This window comes from Ruditapes philippinarum, unplaced genomic scaffold, assembly GCF_026571515.1.
Source record: "Ruditapes philippinarum isolate M1 unplaced genomic scaffold, ASM2657151v2 ctg300_1_1_1_1, whole genome shotgun sequence".
In the NCBI taxonomy this organism is placed as follows: Eukaryota; Metazoa; Mollusca; class Bivalvia; order Venerida; family Veneridae; genus Ruditapes; species Ruditapes philippinarum.
The window spans coordinates 31,378-57,533 of NW_026860085.1; the positions used below are offsets into that span (position 1 = coordinate 31,378).

At 35.8% G+C, this 26,156-nt stretch overlaps 1 protein-coding gene across 1 annotated transcript; it reads right to left on the reverse strand.

Moving 5' to 3' along the window:
• Positions 1-2,661: 2,661 nt before the first annotated feature.
• On the reverse strand, positions 2,662-25,976 carry LOC132758798 (probable acyl-CoA dehydrogenase 6). The gene is made up of 8 exons (XM_060750496.1): positions 25,825-25,976; positions 24,936-25,065; positions 22,974-23,080; positions 16,533-16,700; positions 14,130-14,303; positions 12,385-12,546; positions 10,592-10,742; positions 2,662-4,735 (listed from the first exon to the last, which is right to left on the reverse strand). Exons 2-8 carry the CDS (start codon positions 24,980-24,982, stop codon positions 4,633-4,635), a joined length of 912 nt encoding a protein of 303 aa, XP_060606479.1. The 5' UTR covers positions 24,983-25,065; positions 25,825-25,976; the 3' UTR covers positions 2,662-4,632.
• Positions 25,977-26,156: the final 180 nt, after the last annotated feature.

Consider the following 26,156-nt stretch of genomic DNA (forward strand, 5'->3'; position numbering starts at 1 on the left):
AAGACCAGCCTCCGTTTAGTTTGACCTGTGATAGAACCTGACCAGCCTCCATTTAGTCTGACCTGTGATAGAGCTAGGCCAGCCTCCGTTTAGTCTGACCTGTGATAGAGCCAGGCCAGCCTCTGTTCGTCTGACTTGTGATAGAACCTGACCAGCCTCCGTTTAGTCTGACTTTTGATAGAACCTGACCAGCCTTCGTTTAGTCTGACCTTTGATAGAGCCAGACCTGCCTCCGTTTAGTCTGACCTGTGATAGAGCCTGACCAGTCTCCGTTTAGTCTGACCTGTGATACAGCCAGGCAATCCTCTGTTTAGTCTGACCTATGATAGAGTAGAGCAAGACCAGCCTTCGTTTAGTCTGACCTGTGATAGAGCAAGACCAGCCTTCGTTTAGTCTGACCTGTGATGGAGCAAGGCCAGCCTTCGTTTAGTCTGACCTCTAATAGAGCCAGGCCAGCCTTCGTTAAGTCTGACCTGTGATAGAGCCAGGCCAGCCTTCGTTAAGTCTGACCTGTGATAGAGCCAGGCAATCCTCTGTTTAGTCTGACCTATGATAGAGCAAGACCAGCCTTCGTTTAGTCTGACCTGTAATAGAGCCAGGCCAGCCTCCGTTTAGTCTGACCTATGATAGAGCAAGACCAGCCTCCGTTTAGTCTGACCTGTGATAGAGCCAGGCCAGCCTTCGTTTAGTCTGACCTGTGAGAGCCAGGCAATCCTCTGTTTAGTTTGACCTATGATAGAGCAAGACCAGCCTTCGTTTAGTCTGACCTGTGATAGACCCAGGCCAGCCTCCGTTTAGTCTGACCTTTGATAGAGCAAGACCAGCGTTCGTTTAGTCTGACCTGTTATAGAGCCAGACCAGCTTTCGTTTAGTCTGACCTGTGATAGAGCCAGGCCATTTTCTGTTAAGTCTGACCTGTGAAAGAGCCAGACCAGCTTCTGTTAAGTCTGACCTGTGATAGAGCCAGGCCATCCTCTGTTTAGTCTCACCTGTGATAGAGCCAGACCAGCCTACGTTTAGTCTGACCTGTGATAGAGCCAGACCAGCCTACTTTAATCTGACTTGTGATAGAGCCAGGCCAGCCTCAGTTTAGTCTGACCTGTGATAGAGCCAGGCCATCCTCTGTTAAGTTTGACCTGTGATAGAGCCAGGCCAGCCTCCGTTTAGTCTGACCTATGAGAGAGCAAGACCAGCCTTCGTTTAGTCTGACCTGTGATAGAGCCAGGCCAGCCTCCGTTTAGTCTGACCTATGATAGAGCAAGACCAGCCTTCGTTTAGTCTGACCTGTGATAGACCCAGGCCAGCCTCCGTTTAGTCTGACCTTTGATAGAGCAAGACCAGCGTTCGTTTAGTCTGACCTGTGATAGAGCCAGACCAGCTTTCGTTTAGTCTGACCTGTGATAGAGCCAGGCCAGCCTTCGTTTAGTCTGACCTGTGATAGAGCAAGACCAGCCTTCGTTTAGTCTGACTTGTGATAGAGCCAGACCAGCCTTCGTTTAGTCTGACGTGTGATAGAGCCAGACCAGCCTCCGTTTAGTCTGACCTGTGATAGAGCAAGACCAGCCTCCGTTTAGTCTGACTTGTGTTAGAGCCAGACCAGCCTCCGTTTAGTCTGACCTATGATAGAGCAAGACCAGCCTTCGTTTAGTCTGACTTGTGATAGAGCCAGACCAGCCTCCGTTTAGTCTGACTTGTGATAGAGCCAGACCAGCCTCCGTTTAGTCTGACCTGTGATAGAGCCAGACCAGCCTCCGTTTAGTCTGACCTCTAATAGAGCCAGGCCAGCCTTCGTTTAGTCTGACCTGTGATAGAGCCAGACAAGCCTCCATTTAGTCTGACCTGTGATAGAGTCTGACCAGCCTCCATTAGTCTAACCTGCAATAGAGCCAGGCCAGCCTTGTGTAGTCTGACCTGTGATAGAGCCAGACCAGCCTACTTTAGTCTAACCTTCAATAGAGCCAGGCCAGCCTCCGTTTAGTTTTGACCTGTGATAGAGCCAGGCCATCCTCTGTTAAGTCTGACCTGTGATAGAGCCAGGCCAGCCTCTGTTAAGTCTGACCTGTGATAGAGCCAGGCCATCCTCTGTTTAGTCTGACCTATGATAGAGCAAGACCAGCCTTCGTTTAGTCTGACCTGTGATAGAGCCAGACCAGCCTCCGTTTAGTCTGACCTGTGACAGAGCAAGGCCATCCTCTGTTAAGTCTGACCTGAGATAGAACCAGGCCATCCTGTTAAGTCTGACATGTGATAGAGCCAGGCCATCCTCTGTTAAGTCTGACCTGTGCTATAGTTCTTTATTAAACATATTGTCACATATTGCAGCATTACTTACTTAACAATCTTCAGGTTTAACACAATAATATCAGGGTATACATATAACATAATGACTTTACTATTACCAGCTTCTAGCAAGCTGGCCAGGCCATGTTCTTTTCAACAGCTATTTACATCAATAACAGGCTATTTATCTTCCAATACTGTAGTGTCTTGGTCATCACTACAGACAGACAGACAGATGGACAAGCAGAGTAAAATTTTGGGGTTTTTTTTCCTTCAACCATTAAGCCAGAGATAGTCACAGAGTTCTGTTATATACTTCAGAGATGTTCTGTTAATTCTTCCTTATATCTTCCAGGTAACAGTAAAAACACAGACATAATAAATAATGAAATGTTCTTTATTTCTTATTAAAATGATTATCACAGACACATTTGAATGAGAGAAAAAAGACTACTCATAAAGCAAATTATCTAATTTCAAATGACATCATAGATGGTTTATAATTCAATGTTATCAAAATACAATGTTATCAAAATACATAAATTGGTGGTATAGCCTTCAAACTAGTGATCTAAGGATCGCTCTCCATGTGGGTTCAAACCCCGTCAAGCACAAGGCGTTGTTTTGTTGAGCAAGAAACTTTTCACTCATTCCTCAATACTGGTTGGTTCCAGGAATGGATTTGAGGGTGTCTATAAACTTTACCTTTCTTACACAATCAAACTAAAATAAATTCTGTAGACACCAAAATACACTATGTAAATATAAATCATCATTTTCTAGTTGACTTTTGGTCCCTGCAGGTTCAATGTTTCTACACTCAACTTACATTCCCCTGCCCACAATATACCTTTGATACCTGTATATACATGTATACTATACCCTTAAATATCAGTCTTATTTACACTTTAAATATGTACAATATAAACATAATATGCTTACATACATACATGTGTAGCTATGTTACATCCAGATGTCTCAATACCTCACACAAAAACAAACATGAATAAATGAATCCCTGTCAGAATCAATACATCATAATAATCAGAAACATAAAAACATTCTTAATTAAGTTTTAACAGTGATACATTCAACAAAATCACACTAAAGTTTTACCCTATATGAATATGTACAGAGGGAAAAAAAACAGAAAAACAAGAAAGTATAAGCAACTTTAAGAGCTGTGGATCAGACTGAGACTATTCAATTGTTATCATATTTATTGTTATGAAAAAGAGGCATTGCGCAAACCAAACATTTGAGTAGGTAAAAGTCAAAATGTCATTTTCTATTTTTACTTCACATCTGGGACCAAAAATATATTATATTAAATACCATTATATTTTGTCCAAGTTCACATGAATAATAAATGATACACTTGACTTATGGAATTTTCTCTAAACATTCTTAATCAATTACTAGTATTATTTGCAGACTTTAATATGGTGTGGTCAAAAGATCGGGCTAGAAAATTATTAACAGAAACTGTTAAAAAATATCCATTTTTGTACATGTATTTACCCATCAAAAATATTTTCTGTTCCAATAGCCACAATCTTGTTCTTGATGACCACATGAGCCGCATCACGACAAACCAAGATAATGGGTTTGCGACCAGCATGGATCCAGACCAGCGCAGTCTGATCAGGATCCATGCTGTTCTCTATCAGTTTCTTTACTTGTTATTGGGTTTGTAAGAGAACAGCATGGATCCTGATCAGACTGCGCGGATGCGCAGGCTGGTCTGGATCAATGCTGGTCGCAAACCCATTATGTTGGTTTTGTCATGACGCAGTTCAAATGTACAACCATCATTATAATCTCAAACACAAAGTCACAAACAATTCTGTAATGTTTTACAAAAATTTACCCGTAGAAGAGGACTTCCAAACATTTTTTCTACATAAGCAACATTTTTAATGTTAGAAATCTGAAGCAAATTGCCAGGATTTAAAAAGTATATAAGTAACAAATAAAACTATAAAAAAACTTTTACATGATCATATTAATCTAATGTCTAGTTCTAAGAAAATTTCATCAAATTATCAAAACATTAAAATAACAAGTGCTCCACATGTCGAGGCATTATACCCATTAATTTATCAACATATGATTGTTGACCGTGTTCCATTAATTTATCCCCGAATGTAGACTGTGATCCATTGATTTATTTCAGAAACTGTAGGCACTTCTTCTTTGGTTTATCAGACTAAAGACTGTGCTTCAATGATTCACCGCAGAATCTTAGACTATAAGTCATTAATTTTTTCAGAAAATGTAGACTGTGCTACATTCATTTATCACAGAATGTAGACTGTGCTACATTTGATGTTATAACAATATAGGGAGGGATTATTTGAGTTTGGGAGGTGATGGCAGTGTGTCCATGTATTTACAGATGATAGATAACATTACTTCATCTGCCCCTCCACCGATAGAAACCAGTCGGAAATCCCTGAAAAATAAATTTCCTGTTAAATACTGTCTACCAAAATATCAAACTTAATTTTCTATGAATTAAGTAAACAAAATATCAATCTTTAACAATAAATTACCATTACAAATGATTAATATTTCCCTGAATCATAAATGACCATACAAACAGCAAATGTGAATTACTAAAACAAGAGGGCCATGATGGTCCTAGATCGCTCACCTGACCCATCAAACTCATCCGAACAATTACCTAGACAAGCATTCTGACCAAATTTCATAACAGGTTAGTCAAAATTTGACCACTAGAGTGTTAACAAGGATTATCCATTTTTGAGCAGTGTGACCTAGTTTTTTACCCAGGTGACCCATATTCGAACTTGACCTAGAAATCATCAAAACAAACTTTCAGACCAATTTACAGGATATTTCGATCAAAACAGTAGCCACAAGAGTGTTCATAAGATTTTTTCTATTTTTAGCTCCGGTGACCTAGATTTTCATCCCAGATGACCCATGTGTGAACTCATCCAAGCTATCACCTAGACAAGCATCTTGACCAAGTTTGATGATGATTGAGGCAAAAATGTGACCGCTAGAGTGTTAACAAGGTTTTTCCATATTTTTAGCTCCTGTGACCTAGTTTTTCATCCGAGATGACCCATGTTGAACTCATCTGAGCTATCAACTAGATAAGCATCCTGACCAAGTTTGATGATGATTGAGGCAAAAATGTGACCACTAGAGTGTTAACAAGGTTTTTCTATTTTTAGCTCCTGTGACATAGTTTTTCATCCGAGATGACCCATGTTGAACTCATCCAAGCTATCAACTAGATTAGCATCCTGACAAAGTTTGATGATGATTGAGGCAAAAACGTGACCGCTAGAGTGTTAACAAACAAGTGTGGTCGGACGCAGGATGACAGACGGTGGACGACGGACATTAAACTATCCTTAAAGCTCACCCTGAGCTAGCTCAGGTGAGCTAATAAAAGGGTAGCAGGACAAGGTCTTTTATTCTCAATATAATCTCAAACTATGGAAGGTGAGTGGTACGAAAATGTCTCTTTAGTGCAGTAATGAGTTCAACTCCTATATAATTTAATAAGAGTTAAAGGAACTCCACTGAGGTCCAAAAGCCTAAAACATAAAGTTGGAAATTTAACACAGTTTAGCTAGGGCATGTACAGCAGAAATTTATGCAAACAATAAATTGAAAATCATATTTTCATGCTACTGTTAGTCTGACTTGAGTGAATAGGGTTGCAACACTTTTCAATTTTCGGCCATATTTCACAATTAGAATAATTATTATGGAAAAACAGATTAAGCAAATAATCTGAAATTTTGCACACAAGTTATTGGTCTAGACCTTCTTATGGAACATTATCTCGAAGACTCATTTTCAGTCCTGTCATGTCAAAAAACCTCAGCGTCCCTTTTTAAACCTGTTACTGCACTAAGGTGACAAAATTATGTTATTGGTGATGAGTTTAACAGATACTATTATATGTCATATTGGAATTTTCCAGTTTTACTTGCAGTAAAAAGACTGAAGGTGCATTGACTTTGGCATGATAAATTCTTATACAACATAGAAATTTGTAGAATTGATATCTCAAGCAGTATGATACCAATCACTTATTTAAAGCTCCTTAGTATAATGTACCTCAAGATTATGAAAGAACTTATACTTAAGTATGCTTTAAAAAATCCAAACCCCAGATGCATAACTACACATGCTGACCAATATATTACATGTACATTATATATATGGTACATTTGAATAGCACCATTTCCTTACTGAGTTTCATAACAAGGTAATGTCTTTTACTCAGCAGTGGCTAGTTTCATAACAATATATACAGCAATGACATTTTGACTTTGACAAAATCAATACATCTTTAGTGTTTTTTTTTTATAAATTGTTGTTGACTGTACATGTAACATGTCTTTCTGGCCTTTTACTATACTTATAATAAGGACACTAAACATGTTCTATTTCCATATCCCTTCTTTTTTTCTCTACAGTCAAATTTTTTTGTCATTATGAGGACAATGGCACTGTCAAAAGGTCAAACAATTATTTACCAGCAATATGGTGGAGATAATGGCACTGTCAAAGGTCAAACAATTATTTTCCTAAGCCATGTGGTGGAGATAATAGCAATGTCAAAAGGTCAAACAATTATTTTCCAGCCATGTGGTGGAGATAATAGCACTGTCAAAAGGTCAAATTATTTTCCAGCCATGTGGTGGACATAATGGCAATGTCAAAAGGTCAAACAATTATTTTCCATCCATGTGGTGGAGATAATGGCACTGACAAAAGGTCAAACAATTATTTTCCAGCCATGTGGTGGAGATAATGACACTGACAAAAGGTCAAACAATTATTTTCCAGCCATGTGGTGGAGATAATGGCACTGTCAAAAGGTCAAACAATTATTTTCCAGCCATGTGGTGGAGATAATGGCACTGACAAAAGGTCAAACAATTATTTTCCAGCCATGTGGTGGAGATAATGGCACTGTCAAAAGGTCAAACAATTATTTTCCAGCCATGTGGTGGAGATAATGGCACTGTCACAATGGTATCAAGTCAGGAACCTTGATCACTAGATCATGAAGACCACATAAAGTAAGTTATACCAGTATATAAGACATTGATGTTCAAGGAGACAGCCTGGTATCTGTGTGTGTTCTAATGACAGATGGCTGATGACTAATGTTAACATTAACATTTTCTAAATCAATAATCATCTTTATTATGATTCAGTACATATAATTATTGAACATTTATACATGAGTAATAACAAAACATTTATAAAATGAACACAATGGCTATTTTTTGTTTGTTTGTTTCATTTTACGCCTTTTTCCCCAACAGTATTTCAGTCATATAGGCAGGTAGTTTCCTAACCGTTGTTCCTAGATAGTTACACCAGTACTAAACTGCCTTCCTCCGTGCTAAACTACCAAAGCATCTCCCGGGGATCGAACCCAGGCCAGAGAGGAAACTGGATTAGAAGTCATCGACTCTAACCCCATCGACCACAGAGGCGGTTCACAATGGCTATAATACATGTTATTTTATCATGTATTTAACACTCTATCAAGAATTAGATTGTTATACATGTTATAATAAACTTATTGTGTAAAAATGGGTCAAAGACAGAAAAGGCCGGGTTGCATATGTATACAAAATATCATGAGGCTGTGATGTTACGGAAAAATTTTTCAATTGACCCATTAATGTCGAAAATTAAATACAGTAGGTAAACAGGAAATGGATTAGCTACACACCTAAAATCGAATCCCACAGTATGGGACCATGTGTCAATGCTGTATGCCAAATATCAAGAGGCTGTGATAAGTAGTTGCTGAGAAAACTGTTACGAAAATTTCCTACCATTGACCATAATGTCAAAAAATCTAACTAATTTAACTAAGTGGATAAACAGGAAGTGGATGAGCGACAGACCTGAAATCAAATCCCACGGTATGGGACAATGTGTCAATGCTGTATGCCAAATATCAAGAGACTGTGATAAGTAGTTGCTGAGAAAACTGTTACGAAAATTTCCTAGCATTGACCATTAATGTCGAAAAATCTAACTAATTTAACTAAGTGGATAAACAAGAAGTGGATGAGCGACAGACCTGAAATCAAATCCCACAGTATGGGACCATGTGTCAATGCTGTATGCCAAATATCAAGAGGCTGTGATAAGTAGTTGCTGAGAAAACTGTTACGAAAATTTCCTAGCATTGACCATTAATGTCAAAAAATCTAACTAATTTAACTAAGTGGATAAACAGGAAGTGGATGAGCGACAGACCTGAAATCAAATCCCACGGTATGGGACCATGTGTCAATGCTGTATGCCAAATATCAAGAGGCTGTGATAAGTAGTTGCTGAGAAAACTGTTACGAAAATTTCCTACCATTGACCATTAATGTCGAAAAATCTAACTAATTTAACTAAGTGGATAAACAGGAAGTGGATGAGCGACAGACCTGAAATCAAATCCCACGGTATGGGACCATGTGTCAATGCTGTATGCCAAATATCAAGAGACTGTGATAAGTAGTTGCTGAGAAAACTGTTACGAAAATTTCCTATCATTGACCATTAATAATGTCGAAAAATCTAACTAATTTAACTAAGTGGATAAACAGGAAGTGGATGAGCGACAGACCTGAAATCAAATCCCACGGTATGGGACAATGTGTCAATGCTGTATGCCAAATATCAAGAGACTGTGATAAGTAGTTGCTGAGAAAACTGTTACGAAAATTTCCTACCATTGACCATTAATGTCGAAAAATCTAACTAATTTAACTAAGTGGATAAACAGGAAGTGGATGAGCGACAGACCTGAAATCAAATCCCACAGTATGGGACCATGTGTCAATGCTGTATGCCAAATATCGAGACTGTGATAAGTAGTTGCTGAGAAAACTGTTACGAAAATTTCCTACCATTGACCATTAATGTCAAAAAATCTAACTAATTTAACTAAGTGGATTAACAGGAAGTGGATGAGCGACAGACCTGAAATCAAATCCCACGGTATGGGACCATGTGTCAATGCTGTATGCCAAATATCAAGAGGCTGTGATAAGTAGTTGCTGAGAAAACTGTTACGAAAATTTCCTAGCATTGACCATTAATGTCGAAAAATCTAACTAATTTAACTAAGTGGATAAACAGGAAGTGGATGAGCGACAGACCTGAAATCAAATCCCACAGTATGGGACCATGTGTCAATGCTGTATGCCAAATATCAAGAGGCTGTGATAAGTAGTTGCTGAAAAAACTGTTACGAAAGTTTTTTTCCCCGCCCGCCCGCCGCCCGGACGCCCGCCCGCCGCCCAACATTCACCATACTATAACCCGGATTTGCACCAGTGCAACCCGGCCAATAAAATGTACAGACCAACAAATTATAAACACAAGCAGTTGATTTAAGGGCAAAAACTGTCGTTGTATTGCTGCTGCTATATGTCAGCCTAGCAACTTAAAGTTCAAACAGTGACTTTCCAGCCATTAAATTTGATTCAGGAAGACTTCAGGTGTCCCTCTCTGTCTTATTTCAGACACTATAGTGTTTACCTAAGTGAAATCACTTAACTTTCATAAGCTTTTTAAATATCTTTTTTTTTTTTTGTTAGTCTTTTTTTAGCTTTTAGATGCCCTATTTACATAGGTAATTCTTGAATAAGAATATCAAATAATTCTTTTACATGGCAGATGAGATTCATGTGGACTTTCTTGGAAGATTGTTAAAATGTTATGACAAGTTTTATCACATGACTGCAAGTATGTACATAGCATTTCATATGGCCTAAAATCTTGGTGCATTATGCATAATGCTTCGAGATAAAAAATTTTCATATGACACTTTAGTTTCATCTCAGACCTGAACTGAACTGTTTAGGTGATATGGTAACCTTGGGGTATGACATCAGGTGGTTGTCTGTGATTTATTTAAAGATCTGGACTAGAATGTATCATCTTGGCAGAGCAAGACAATAAACAAAAGAACTACATGCTGTGTTAACACTTATCTGTTAATATAACCACTTTTGACAAAAAATTCTAAGCTAAAAAGGGGCATGACTCCAAAACTATAGCTTGCAGAATTATGCCCCTTGCCATGATAAGCAAGTATTGCAAGTTTCATATTGATACCTTTAACATTGTTCTAGTAATGGGCTACATTAAAGTTTTTGCATGATAACAACAATTACACAGCCATCATAGTAGCTTAACATTTTCTTCAAAACAGACAAGCTAAAAAGATAATCAAAAGCTGAGCTAAATCTTACATACAATATGTATGTAATGGAGAACACATTTTCTGGATTACCTGTAAAATCGACTAATCAGCACTTCATTTGTGAAGCCCATACCACCCCAAAACTGCAAACATTTATCAGTTATCTCCCTTGCTAATCTTCCTGCCTTCAGTTTACTCATAGAGGCCAACTTAGTAACATCATTACCTTGGACATACAAAGCTGGGGAAAAACAAAAAACAAAACAACAGTAAAAAAATTGACTGCCAGCATAACAATCCTTAATGTCATTTTATTCTTTCTTCAATTGACAAACAAGTTTTTAATGATAATTCAGTTCTTAAGTCTTAAAAGGAAATTCCCCTGTCCATCAACTTAACTTCAATATGTCAAAATTTAAACAAAGTGCTTTTCTTAAAAAAAATCTCAATGTCGTTATGGGGCAGTTTTGTCACATAGGCAGTTATACATTATTTCACTTAAAATAACATTTCTATATTAAAGGATAGTCACACCAGTAAAAACTAGAACTGCCACTATCATGGCGTGAATACCCCCGCATACCACTTTGTCAGAATCAACAGTGGCCATTTAGAGCTCAAGGACAACCTCCCTGCCAAATCTGAAGTTACTAAGCCAGTGCATTGCTAAGTTATGTATTCTACATGCTTCAAATGTGAAAATGTCAAAATCAATACATTGCGGACAGGACATTCTTTAGCAATTGAGAAGAAAAGCTTTTTTTTTGTCAAGGCCTCTGTGACCTTGACCTTTGACCCAGTGACCTCAAAATCAATAGGGGTCACCTTATAGTCATGATCAACATCCATGCCAAATATGAAGACTGTGGGTCAAAGGAATCTTAAGTTAATGGGCGGACAAACTTTTTGAAGTCAAAGTCCCTGTGACCTTGACCTTTGACCTGGTGACCTCAAAATCAATAGGGGTCATCTACTAATCATGACTAACCTCCATGCCAAATATGAAGACTGTGGGTCAAAGGAATCTAAAGTTATTGGGCGGACAAACTTTTTGAAGTCAAATCCCTGTGACCTTGACCTTTGACCTGGTGACCTCAAAATCAATAGGGGTCATCTACTAATCATGACTAACCTCCATGCCAAATATGAAGACTGTAGGTCAAAGGAATCTTAAGTTATTGGGCGGACAAGCTTTTTGAAGTCAAGGCCCCTGTGACCTTGACCTTTGACCTAGTGACCTCAAAATCAATAGGGGTCATCTACTAATCATGACTAACCTCCATGCCAAATATGAAGACTGTAGGTCAAAGGAATCTTAAGTTATTGGGCGGACAAGCTTTTTGAAGTCAAAGCCCCTGTGACCTTGACCTTTGACCTAGTGACCTCAAAATCAATAGGGGTCATCTACTAATCATGACTAACCTCCATGCCAAATATGAAGACTGTAGGTCAAAGGAATCTTAAGTTATTGGGCGGACAAGCTTTTTGAAGTCAAGGCCCCTGTGACCTTGACCTTTGACCTAGTGACCTCAAAATCAATAGGGGTCATCTACTAATCATGACTAACCTCCATGCCAAATATGAAGACTAAGGGTCAAAGGAATCTTAAGTTATTGGGCGGACAAGAAAAAACCGACGGACAGCCGGACGGCCGGACAGCCGGACAGCCGGACGGCCGGACAAGCTGATTCCAGTATACCCCCCTTACAACTTTGTTGTGCGGGGGTATAAAAATTACAAAATTGATCTTTTCCTAAAAAAAAACCCCGTGAATTTGCAAAATAAATCAATATTACAGCTTTACAAAACTACTAGGAATATGAACTTTAAGCAAATACAACACACAAGGAAAAGCTCAATTTAACAAGATATAGTGGACTTACCTACAGTCCTATATAGCAAAGATCGGAGAAGTTCCAACTCAGTCTCTAATTCTGCCAGAGTAAAATGTACAACTTGATTGTTAAGGATGGGAAATCCAAAGGCTTTCCTTGTACGAGTGTATTCGATTGTTGACTGTATAATTGCCTGTAAAGGCAAAATTGCTGAAATGTTCAAACGGTTACTTCTCAAAAGCTGAACAAATGTAACTAACTTTAACGTTCCTCAAACAAAGCAGGTTATTCTAACTTTAATGTACATACTATACAGCAGTATTCTTTTAAAAATGTTTTAGAACTAAAATATCATTTGTGAATAAACCTAATACCTACCACATGGCAACAATTACAAAAATCCACTTAAGGTACCTCTTTTCTAATTCTTTCTAACAGCTATACCTTTAATGATCCACCATAGTAAACAACTTTTAATTATCCTGATAGTGATTCAGCTATAACCCTTAATTTGCTATATTTGTGTTACAGAGTTTTCCCTGCAGTCCATCTGAATTTTTATGGGCAGATAACTCAAAAATAAAGTCACTGCCCCCCCCACCCCCCCAATTGTTTTTTGGTAATACAAAAAAAAAAGCTACCAACAGTATAGATCCTATTCAGACTGCATGGATCTGCAGGATGGCTGAGCTATATACAAGTGGCTTTTGGTTCAGGCAGATTAAAAGTAAATAATCCACCATTATTAAAGCTTTACTTACGATCCAATAATTATTGTATCAATAATCCTTAAGAAATAGTCACAGAGTAATCATTTACCTAGCCTGATGGTAAGTGATTAGCATTTACCTACAGCACAAAGTCAAACTTAGCCTACACTTCCATGCAATCTTACTAAGACTAGACTCTAAACTATTATGTTTTCAAATAATTGTGTGACATTTCAACCCATTCCCTTAACCTTTTCCATTATATAAGTGTGTTTCGACGGCTTTTTGGCCCCCCCCCCCTTTTTGAGGCCTCAAACAGTGAAAAAATGCCCTATTTAGGCCCCAAACACCATTTTTCATTTGAGAAATGTTGTTAAAAAAAGTGACCACTTTTTCGGCGCCGTCCCCCATGCAAATGTTACATCAGGGGGTTGCCAGAAGAGGGATGTGCCCCCTTTTGTTTGGGGGGTTTGAAGGGGGGCGGAGTCCCCCTCATCGCCAAGAAAATTTTAGACATGTGACAGGCTAAAAATGACCTCATGTCGATCTTAGGGTAAATAGTAACCGACGCTGAAAAGCCTTTTACTATATCTCAATTCATTGAGAAGTTGCAGCACTTTGAAATCAGTTTTGATGGAAAAAAACAATGCAAAATAGTGATTTTTGGCAATTTTGAGACTTCCCCCCATTGCCATGGTAACAGGAAATTTACGATTGAGCATGCTGTTACAGAGGCAATGGTCCAGTCAACATTTGTGCCAGGTTTCATCAGCATTGCAGCATTTTTCATAGTTTCATAGCAGTTTGAACTTGTTACAGGAGGCTTTTCAATGAAAAAGGCCATTTTTCGCAATATGCTCATGGGGTAAAAGGTTAAGTCGTTTTTCAGGTACCACCTTGCACACAAAAGCTTAACAAAAGTGCAACGCCAGCACTGAAATGAGTACAATAGCTCTCCCTATTCTTCTAATAGTGGAGTTACATACCAGTATCCATTACATTAACATCAATTTACAATGCTAAAATTGACTTTAATATTATCATCTATTAAGCTATGTAAGCTATAAGTTCAGTGTAACATACCTGCGGCCACAGCCCACATTCTCTCTGCCTGAAATTGAATCATCTGATATGTAAAGCCCATCCCTTCCTCTCCAATGATATAGTCTTGTGGTATACGTACATCTTCAAAAAATATCTGAGCAGTATCAGAACTTCTCATACCAAGTTTGTCTATCCTCTTAGCATGATGAATTCCTAGTTAATGATAAAATAATAATATAGCATTTCTTCTTGCCTTCCCCTACAGCTGCTGTTAGTTGTATATTTTTGCAGGCACAAGCAGGAGCCCATATTAGTATACCAGAGATAGGGGCCTTTTATTTTAAATTGATGTCAAAAGAATAATGTGTCTCATTTGAAAGCTATGTGTACGGAATACGAAAAACAATTCCTTAAAAACAACCTCTTTTACAATCATCGAAAATCCAGGCTTAGTATAAACTTCACAAAGGTAGATGGATCACCTCATATGATCAAATTTCAATATTCTGTTAATAGATTTGTACACATCATGATAAAAGACAATCATAACACTTGTCCATCAAGGTCAATTAGTATTTTAATATCCTTATTTTTAACTTTTAAAAATGAAAGTAGTTAGGTCATGCAAAAATTATCAAAATTCCAAAATTCTGCAAACCAAGTCAATCAATGCAGTTTATTAATAGAGACATGTATATAAGACATTGTATGAACATTTATCTGCTTATAAATAGCCTAAATTATTCTTTTAATGATAACAGAAAGCAAAGAATTACTTAGAACACACAAGACAGAACCACAGATACCATTTACATTTTTGGACAGAATAATAGCTGATACTGTTACAAATTTTTGAATGTATGAATTTCTTTAGACCAGACTGTCAAGGATAACATACAACAAGCAAATTCGTTGAATTTATATCCCCCGCCGAGTACTGGTTATTAACACAACAACTGAAGACATAAGGCTTTATTTATATATTAATCATGGCATAAACAGTAATATTCTTTGAACTTGATAAATATTCAGGGCAATAACAGGGCCATAACTTTGTGTTAGATAGTAAAATCTGGAAATGCCAATGAGATGTATGCATACTACATAACTAATCAAGGGCCATCAATCTGAGTTATAAGTATCTGACTGGAACAAGGCGACTATATGCATATCTCCTCTTAGTATCCCATAAAGTTTCATTGAATTCCAGCCAGTAGTAGTAGAGAAGTAGCGAGGAAACAAATATTTTTCTTTATGGATATTGCATAAGTTATCAAGGGCCATAACTCTGAGTTAAAGTGTCTGACCGGAACAAGCCGACGATATGCGCATCTCCTCTTGGTATTGAAGGTTCCCATAAAGTTTCGTTGAATTCCAGCCAGTAGTTGCAGAGAAGTAGTGCGGAAACGATTTTTACTCTATATGCATACTACATAACTAAGCAAGGGCCATAACTCCGAGTTAAAGTGTCTGACCAGAACAAGCCGATGATATGCGCATCTCCTCTTGATATTGATGATTCCCCTAAAGTTTCGTTGAATTCCAGCCAGTAGTTGCAGAGAACTACTCCGGAAACAAAATTTTACTCTATATGCATTCTACATAACTTATCAAGGACCATAACTCTTGAGTTAAAGGGTCTGACCGGAACAAGCTGACGATATGCGCATCTCCTCTTGATATTGATGATTCCCATAAAGTTTCGTTGAATTCCAGCCAGTAGTTGCAGAGAACTACTCCGGAAACGAAATTCGGACGGACGGATGGACGGACGGTCAGATGCGCATCTCCTCTTGATATTGATGATTCCCATAAAGTTTCGTTGAATTCCAGCCAGTTGTTGCAGAGAACTACTCCGGAAACGAAATTCGGACGAACGGATAGATGGATGGACGGACGGACGGACAACGCCAAAACTATATCCCCCTCCCGATTCCATCGGCTGGGGATAAAAATGCAAGCACTTATTTTATTTCCAGTTTGACCCTTACATCAGCAGACTTTTGAGACAGCTATGAGATAAAAGGGAATCTGGGAACCAGGCGCCAGCTCATATTGAATAGACTCCTTGGTACTTTTACATGCCCAGTGTATAGCACTGATACATGAGAGCATTACCTGCATTTCTTACCAGTACACCACTAAGTAGGTGGGAAACACTGATAGTGTTTCTGAAAGATTCCAAGGGTGTAACCCAGGATGGAACCCGGTACCTCAGGAGTGACAGTCAGTGGTCCAACAAACTGAGCTATCGCGCAACCATTTTCATTTATTTAAACTTTGCTTAAGGAATATATTGTAAAAACCATAATGTCACCTTAGTGTTGTATTTTTTTACATAGTAAGGTAAGATCAACTCCTTATATGATTTATATATATTAGGAGTTAACCAACCTGTTACTGCACTAAGGTGACAATTAAGCATCTGTCATAAGACCATACCTTTGGTATCCATAGGTAGACAAATGAGTGATTTAGAACGGTGAGCAGGGCCATCACTTGTGTTAGCTAACAGACACATCCAGTCTGCCTGGAAACCATTGGTGGTCCACATTTTACCACCGTTGATCACATAGTCACCACCTTGTTTGACTGCTTTAGTCTGTATACCTGAAATGTTCAATATACATAATAATAATATAAAATTACGATTATGTGAAAATACAAACAGAACAGAAATTTTGTTACTTGGTTTAACCCTTTACCTCATATATAGGCGAAACATTAAGCACTTTCGACCCCCCCCCCCTCCCCCTCTTTTAGGGCTCAAATAGTGTAAAAATGTCCTGTTTGGGCCAAAACACATGTTTTTGTTTGGAAAATGTGGATAAAAAAGTTGCCCCCCCCCCATCCAAAAGGTACATCAGGGGGTTGCCAGAAGGGGGATGTGCCCCTTCTGTTTGGGGGGTTTGAAGGGGGGCGGTAGTCCCTCTCATCACCAAGAAAATTTTGGACTTGTGAGAGGCTAAAAATGACCCCAGGTCGATCATAAGGTAACATGTAACCAACACTGAAATACCTTTGACTCTTTCTGAATCCATCGAGAAGTTGCAGCACTTTGAAATCAATTTTGATGGAAAAAATCAATGCAAAATAGTGATTTTTGGCAATTTTGAGATGTCCCCTCGTTACCATGGTAACAGGAAATTTAAGACTGAGCATGTTGTTACAAAGGCAATGGTCCAGTCAACATTTGTGACAAGTTTGATTAGTATCGAAGAAGTTTTTATAGTTTTATAGCAATTTGAACTTGTAACGGGAGACTTTTCAATGAAAACAGACATTTTTCACAAAATTCTCATGAAGTAATGGGTTAAGGATAACAAGATCATCACCATTTTAAATATACAAATACAACATATGAGCCGTGTCATGACAAAACCAACATAATGGGTTTGCGACCAGCATGGATCCAGACTTGCCTGCGCATCCGCGCAGTCTGATCAGGATCCATGCTGTTCGCTATCGGTTTCTATACTGGTTATAGAGTTTGTAAGCCAATGGCATGGATCCTGATCAGACTGCGCAGGCTGGTCTGGATCCATGCTGGTCGCAAACCCATTCTGTTGGTTTTGTCATGACACGGCTCAATTATGATACATAAATGACATATGACATGAACATGTATAACTGAAAAATCATAATCTATGAAATGTGAGAATGCTTAATGAGACAGGAAATTTCTTTAAAAGCATTTCAATACATATAAATAATTATGCTCAAGAATTTGTTTATCATTTGTTTATTTTTACCTAACAGGATCAAATTTAGCTACAATACATTATGTTTTATACTGGGGAATTTGTGTATTACAAAATGTAAGTAAAATCCACAAAAAGAAAACCAAAGTTTTAATACATGTATAACTTTTACATTAAAGTCATCTTGCTAGTTGAGATCAAAGGCATACAATAAACAAGCAGCAAGTTCCATGTACTGCTAACTATATGCTCCATGTTTATTACAGTAAAATAAGTTCATGTGCAAAATAAGTGTTGTCCTGCACCAACTTTTAACTTTGTACCAGTAAAGAGTTTAAATCATTTTAAAACACAAATCATGAAATTAACAGTATAGAGCTTGGGCAAATGATGCATTCTGGCTATAGATTAGTAGGAAAAAAAAGAATCCTCTGGCTCACTTTGGCTCAAAAGTAACAAATTATCTTACAGGGTGTTTGTTTTTTCCCCTTCTATAGCAGAGGCCTTTAAAATATGCCTTCCCCTATCAACTCCTCCATGAAAATGCTTTAAAATCATACAGACTTCCCCTAAAGTTCAATTTACAACAAGTTTTTTCTTCTCCTTTTGTAAAAGTACAATGTAATTTTCATAATTTTAAGTTTGTTTACGCAAATGTTAAGAAGAACATCATATAAAGAACATGTTTTAACCAATATGATGAAATGGTAAAAAAAAATGACAAAAATAATATAAACATATTATATATACAGAACATAAGAGACAACAGGGTTGAAACAAATAATTAAATCACATTATTTGTAACTTGTTTTTGATAATGTTAAAAAGTACATTGTTAAAACAACATGTTGTTTACAACCTTGAAATGGTAAAAATTCTATACACGCCATGGACATTAAAGTATGCATCAAACGATGACATTAACTAACCATCTGCAGTAACCAAAAGTGAGCTGTTCAGAGCCAGGCCATGAGAGAACATCCATGTGGTCTGACATTTAGGTTCTTAAGGATGTTTTCGGGAGTTTTCATATATAATACAATTATCGGCAATTTTTTTTTTCCGCATTAAATATTTATATTATCATATTTAACAACATGCCAAGTTTTTAGAAATTCTATAATTGAAGTGTTTTAATTTTGCCGATTAGTTTATATGAAAAAAATCCAAAAACGTCTGTAGATCATTCTATCTGTATTTAATATTGAAATCCATTAAAGCAACTTCACTTAGACCAAAGAAAAATCTAAAATATGAATTCCTTACATAAATCAAGTGAAGCATTAAAAATGAAAAATTCTGCAAAGGGTAATATAAAGATAATACTCAAAACTGAATTCAATATTGATTTTTAGGTCATTTGAGTGAAAGGTGATGAAACACTTTTCATTTTTTAGGTCACTTTGCTCAATAAAAGTAATTATTCTAGAAAAATAGGGTAACAGAATGATCTGAAAATTTGCACACAAGTTATTGGTTTGGAACAACATCAAATGGTACAGAAATCTCATAAATATATTTTCAGGCTCTTGATGTAAAAAAAACAACTCAACCTCCGTGGAGTCCAATAAACTTTTAATGTACTTTCCCTTATGCTAGGCAAATCAATTCATAAAAAACCTTGTGTTAATAAACTGTAGGTTTCTCTCTCACTTGACTGACAAACAGAACTTTTTTACAACATAAAAACAGAGTTTGAATGACAAGATTCATCTTTATTCCACCATAAAACACCATCAACTGTTGCAATCATTTTGTAAAACCAATCAACATTGTATTCAAATATAACATGTATGAGAGAGAAAAACTAGCATGAAATATCAAAACATTACCATCTGTTATCAATACATTCAACAAATTGACAATCACATTACAGATTTCCTTAATAAATCTTCAAAAATAACATCACATACCCTTGAATTCATACTTTATTATGACAATAAATGAATAACATAATCATTAATTATAGAGAAATCTTTTCTCTATTATTTCAAAAATATAAAAACAATTTGTTCTTTTATAGCATTAGTCTTTGTTTGTTAAGTACAATGTAAATTCATCTGCTATGAATTTGTGAAATTCAACGCATTTTTGACAGGAAACCAGGCATGGTTTTAATTACTTAGTACAATTTTAAATTCCTATTAGTATTACATTGTCATAAACCTAATAATCATTACTACACATGGTGACTTGTTTTACGTTTCTGTAAAGATTCATGACTCCAGGTCAAATACTTTTTGGGCTACGCACGACACAAGCTAAAAATTTCAAAGTTTTACAAAGGGCAATAACTCTACAAATACTGAATATATCCACAAGCAAACACCCAGGTGCACAACTACACATGCTGACCAATACTTCTGTACAGTTCATTAATCTAGGTCAATTACTTTTTGGGCTTCACAGGACACAAGTTGAAAATTGCAAATTTTTACTAAGTCAAGGGCAATAACTCTTGACAAAACTGAAATAATCCACATGCAAAACCAGAGGTGAACAACTTCAGATGCTTCATCATTCCTGTAAAGTTTGTGGACTCTAGCTCAAGCACTTTCAGAGCTACATGTGACATAACATGAGATTTCACTCATGGATGCACCGACAGATGGACAAGTGCAAATCTAATTCCCCCCCCCCCCTAGAGTGGGGGCATAGAAACAAAGCATAACAATTACATTATTTTTTCAAGTGGAGGCAATAACTAATTTTCTCAACTTTCCCAGTAAATATAAGATCTACAGAAGTAAGAAAGTTGGATAGCAGCTTAAGAGATGATAATTTTAACTTATAAAACACAGTTACTAAGAATCTAGTATTCGTAACAATTAATAAACCTAAAAACAGTATGGTCATCGTTTTCTTTAAATGGGTATAACAAGCACTAGTTAAAACAATTGGTGTTGTTGAAATCATTGTCAATTTCCAAATATCAAAATCATTGTCAATTTCCAAATATCATAAAAGGGTTGAAACATAAGCATTATAAAGTGTCATTTACTTGTTTTGTTGATTATTTTTCATATATGTGAAACAGCTACAAGGAAGAATTGAGTCTGTTTCCATATATGTCTGACAGATCATATTTGTACTGTGGTTCCCTTAAGTGAAAAACAATTACAATATTTTGATAAGTAACATTGCCACAAATGAAGAGAAACAGCTCAGGTTCAAGACATTACATAATTTTTTTCATATTTCTTTAAAAAAATAATTTTGGACGTATTTCACTGATGCTATGCACTCTTCTTCAATTCATCATCATTTTTGATCATCAAGTTTACGTTAAAATAATTCCATGACAGTTGTAAAATATAATTTGATCATGAAACTTTCATGTAACAGGAATTGCACAAATACTTAGGTGACGGTGTCAGTTTATCTATTTATTTATTATATACATTGTTCACACAAGTTCAGTTATACACATGTACATTTGATTATATTTTAAATACTGTGAAATTGTATTAGTGTTTACAACTGCAGTATTTCAAATGAATCATAACACATTTACTTTGGTAAATCGGCAAACTGTTAATTAGTCTAGTTAATCGACTGTTTATAAAAATAATTCAAAACCGATTAAAGCCAGTTAAAATTTATTAGTATGTATTAACAAAATCAAATTGGTCGCGCAACTGTGCAGCGCCTGGCCAATCAAATTTTGTAAATACGTACTAATACTAAATTGAATCAGTCTAGTAAATCGACAGCTTTATAAAAATAATTCCAAACACTAAATTGGTTAGTGTGTATTAGTAACCACTACATTAAATTGGTTAAATGCTTACAAATAATTTAACATTACTGGTTTCCTTGCAGTTTCCAGCTCCTTGCAGATTTCCAGCTCTTTATCATTTTCATCCAGTAAAGTCTATTTTTTATCAGTTAAGCATTAATGTTACTTTATCAATCACAGAAACATTTGTTTTATATATAGTACAGCGATTGATAATTGTTTTAAAATTTTGCTTGTTATTTAAAGTTACATAAGAGAACTTGCAACATTTAAAAATTAACAACACCTGGGGAATTCTAGTTTGAATGCCCATGCACAATGTCTGAGATCCCATTCTAGGTAAATCAGTACTTTTAAACAATATATTTGCAGACAACACAGAAAAGGTTGGAATGTTATATTTATTTGAAAAAAAACAACATTTCTTAACATTGCTTAATACCAGTACTGAATTATATTCAAAATAAAAAAGGTTTGAAAAATTGCTATGAAATTTTGAATAAAAGTGAGAAAAGTTGTTATATTTCAGGCCTTTACTCCAATTTAAAAGTAAAATTAAAGAGCAACATTAAAACATGGCAATGCTGGACAGGTACATTACTTTGTTCTGTCAAAGTTTTGTACTCTTCCGTAGACAAATTTTTATTTTATTTGTTAAAAAGTGCAATTTGAGGCCAGAAACTACTAGGAAACCAGTAACCTATACTTAAAGATATAATTTGATCACTAAATGTTTGCTTTTTTACATTGTACTTTATAAAATAATTGAAAAAAATAAAAGTTCATGATTGTCCTTTTACAAAACACATTAATTTTATACATCATATAATTATTGGTAAAGATATGACAATATATGAGATATGACCTTTCTCGTTTATATGTGATCCTATATTATATGAACTTATTGATGATAAAACAGATGTTAAAGTTTCATCAGATTTAACACAACATGTTACAAGTATGACTAACTCTCTATATGACAATTTTTTTTTCCTACATTGTATGAGTAATTCAAGTGATCTGTCAGTGAAATGTATAGTGTATTTAATTTTTATTGAGTTTTATTACAGTGAAATCTGTGAGACATTGGATGGTCTCATAGATATTAGTGAGTCAACATACCAACCCAAATACAACCATATTTTCTTTAATGAGTACAAATTCACCAGGAAATGACTTAAAGTTGGATACAAAGAAATCAAAACTCTGGATGTTTTGAAAAATATTAGACCTTTGACCTGAGGAAGGTCAAATCTGCGCTCTTCACATCATTTCATTATGGGATACATTTCTACCAAGTAGTTTCAATAAATTCCTTCTATCAGTCAAAAAGATACAGAGCAGACAGAGAATTTCTAACAGGTGGACAGACTACCAGGTGCATAACAATAAATGCTATAATTTGTTTCGGTATAAAATAAAGAAAGTACAAAGAAATCTTACTAGCAACATCAGATCCTGCTCCTGCCTCACTGACACCTAAACATGCAACTTTATCTCCTGTTATAGTAGGTGCAAGAAATTCTTTCTTCACTTTATCACTTCCAAAACTGTAAGAAAAAGAATAACAGTATTAGCATTCAAGCAATCATAGATATACAAGTATTATAATTATATAGGGTATTGATATACATTGTATATATGAAATACATTAAAACACTACAATCTATCTATCTTACAATTGTGTCAAACCCCTCGTGGGGACGCAGACAGAAAGTTAATTAAAAGTTGTTCAAAAAAGGATAAAAAAATATTAAAAATGTTAAAAACAGGGAACTAGGGGGACACATGTTTAATGCTAGCTTTTTATAATTAATATATATAGAAAAAAAATCTACATAAATAGGGAGCTGTGGCAAAGTGGTTTAGATGTCTACTTCTCAATTCAAGGATGGTAAAGTTTGAGTCATTCTCAAGAAATGACAAAGTTTCCTCATATGATGCTAGTGCTGGTTGGGGCGCCCGTGGCCAAGTGGTTAAGGTTTGACTTCAAACCACTTGCCCCTCACCGCTGTGCGTTCGAATCCTGACAGGGACTTTGGATTCTTTCATGTGAGTAAGCTATCCAGCTAGCTTACAGAAAGTCGGTGGTTCTACTCAGGTGCCCGTTCGTGCCTGAAAAAATGCTTGGAAGGGCACCTGAGGTCTTCCTCCACCAGTAAAACTGGAACGTCGCCAAATGACCTATACTGTGTCGGTGTGACGTAAAACCCAAGTGAAAAAAAAAAAATTCTGATTAGTTCAAGGAAGAATACACCCAAGTGATAAACTTTAATTGAACTTGTTTCACAATCAAGCTTAAATAGATATGTTTTAAAACAACATTTATCTTTGTATCTAGGTCAAATACTCACTAAGTTACCTTAATACCATGCTACTGCAATGCAGTCATGTCATAAATTCAGTAATTAACCCTTTACTTTGTTAATTATCTTAAAAGCCGATTATGCCTGAGAAATTCTTTTATCTTTATTTCTCAAAAACTTTTTAATTTTGATGCACTTTTGTAGTATCCAAAAAGTTCAAATACAGTCAGTCATAACTAAAGAAATGATGTACAAAATCAATAACACAACATTCTAAAATTTACAAATATAAATAAAACTTTTTCACTAAAAATGTTAAGCTTGAAAACAAAAGTAAATGCATTAATGAAGCTGTGACCTATAAATCGGAACCATGTAGCCTAATAAAGAAGGTGTACTACATAAATAAGTTGGAAAGGAAAATTAAACCTGTTGAATGTGTAATTAATGGACTAGCCTGGTCTACATTTTACATTTTCCAAACTGTCTTTTGTCAAATTTTGAGAAGTAATAGTAAGTCATCAGTATAGAACCATATAAGACTTCTGCATGGATATGAAGGCTGTTCAGGCTCTATTCTGGTTACAAAAACTAAAGTACTTTTGATTGAAGAAGGTTAAGGGTTCAACTTACAGTAATGTTTTCTAATTATGAACTCTTGTCAGCCCACCTACAGTAACAAATTCAATAATTAACATCTGTCAGTGACATCTCATATCAAAAATGTTATACTTTTTTTAAAGTATGATAAATCCAATAGTTTATTCACCTTTAAAGTACACATATGGCACATATGGTATGAATCAGCTGATACATTCTTTATAATTATACACTAGCCACCCTAAATATCTTTCATGGACTTACCCATTTTTGAAAACTGGATTTGTCATTTTTTGGTTAAATTTCAGAATGATTCCAAAGAAATAGCTACTAAAGAACACCATGATCAGATGGCATGAATGAGCTAGCTGATTTTGATTTTTGTAATATGAATTAGTAAGGGTGCTACATTTTAGTGTAACTTTAGGTATTATGATCAAGCTAGGGAAATTCTTTGACCACAATCAAGTAATGTTTTATTAGAGAAATATTAACATACGAAGCAAGGGCTGGCGTTGCCATGTCTGTCTGTACACCTATAGCCATTGGTATAGCTCCACAGTTGATTGCTCCAAGTTCCTCAGCTACAGCCACGCTATAACTAAAGTCAAGACCCAGTCCACCATATTCTGTAACATTACCAAGAGTTATGTATAAATTACACAATGAACATAGCTCAATGTCTTCAATCTTTATATCTTAATTAAAGAAAACTATTAAAATTCATACAGTATACTTTGTAACCTTGTTTCAATTTATCCTTAATCTTGAATGACAAAATAATTATTATCTTGTTTTATTTACACCATTACTTTATACATGTAATACTACATTATATTTATTCATTGGCCTGCTGGAATTAAAATAATAATAAGCCTTTGCCACTTGTGCCATCTGACCACTTTATTTAAAGTTGTCATATTGATATCCTTAACATTGATAACTGAAAGTTCCAAAACTGAAGGTGAACAAGTCCATTTCAGAAATTCAGCAGAAAAAGGGTAAGAATAGATTGTTGTACAATATACGGTAAGGGATCTTCCATATAGAATATAATTATGTAATGATTGAACAGAGAGACTGGCATGCAGACTGAAAACACAATAAGCCGAAATTTCCACCAAACAATGCAGACATAAACACCATTTTATTACTAATTGGCTAATGAATAATATAACAATTACAAGATTATCTGCTTAGAATACAAGCATAACATGAATTTTATTGTCTTTTTTTTTCTTACTTCGCTTGTACTATTCAATAATGAGCTCACTTTTTTAAATGCCATTCCAATATTTCATTAAATGTTTACTTAAGGTCACAGTATGAAACACTACATCATAATCACACATCTCACTCTACACTTATCATAATGCAGCAATACATACCTGTTGGTTTTGTGACCCCTAAAAATCCTGCAGACCCTAACTTCTTAAAGACTTCATGGGCAGGAAACTGACCCTCTTCTTCCCACTGGTCAACATATGGGTTGATATCCTTCTCTATAATCTACAACAAAATGTTTAACTTTACACAGTATGGATAGTTTTTAGTTAATTCATTATTTTGGTTTGGATTCAGGAAACAATACAAACTTAAGGTTTTGCCATTCTAGGGAAGTGAGGTTACCTATGGTGGCACCAAAGACTATCACACTGGAGTGATAATCCACCTTTTTTCTGTATCTTAACATCTGCAGAAGCACAAGGACACATTCAAA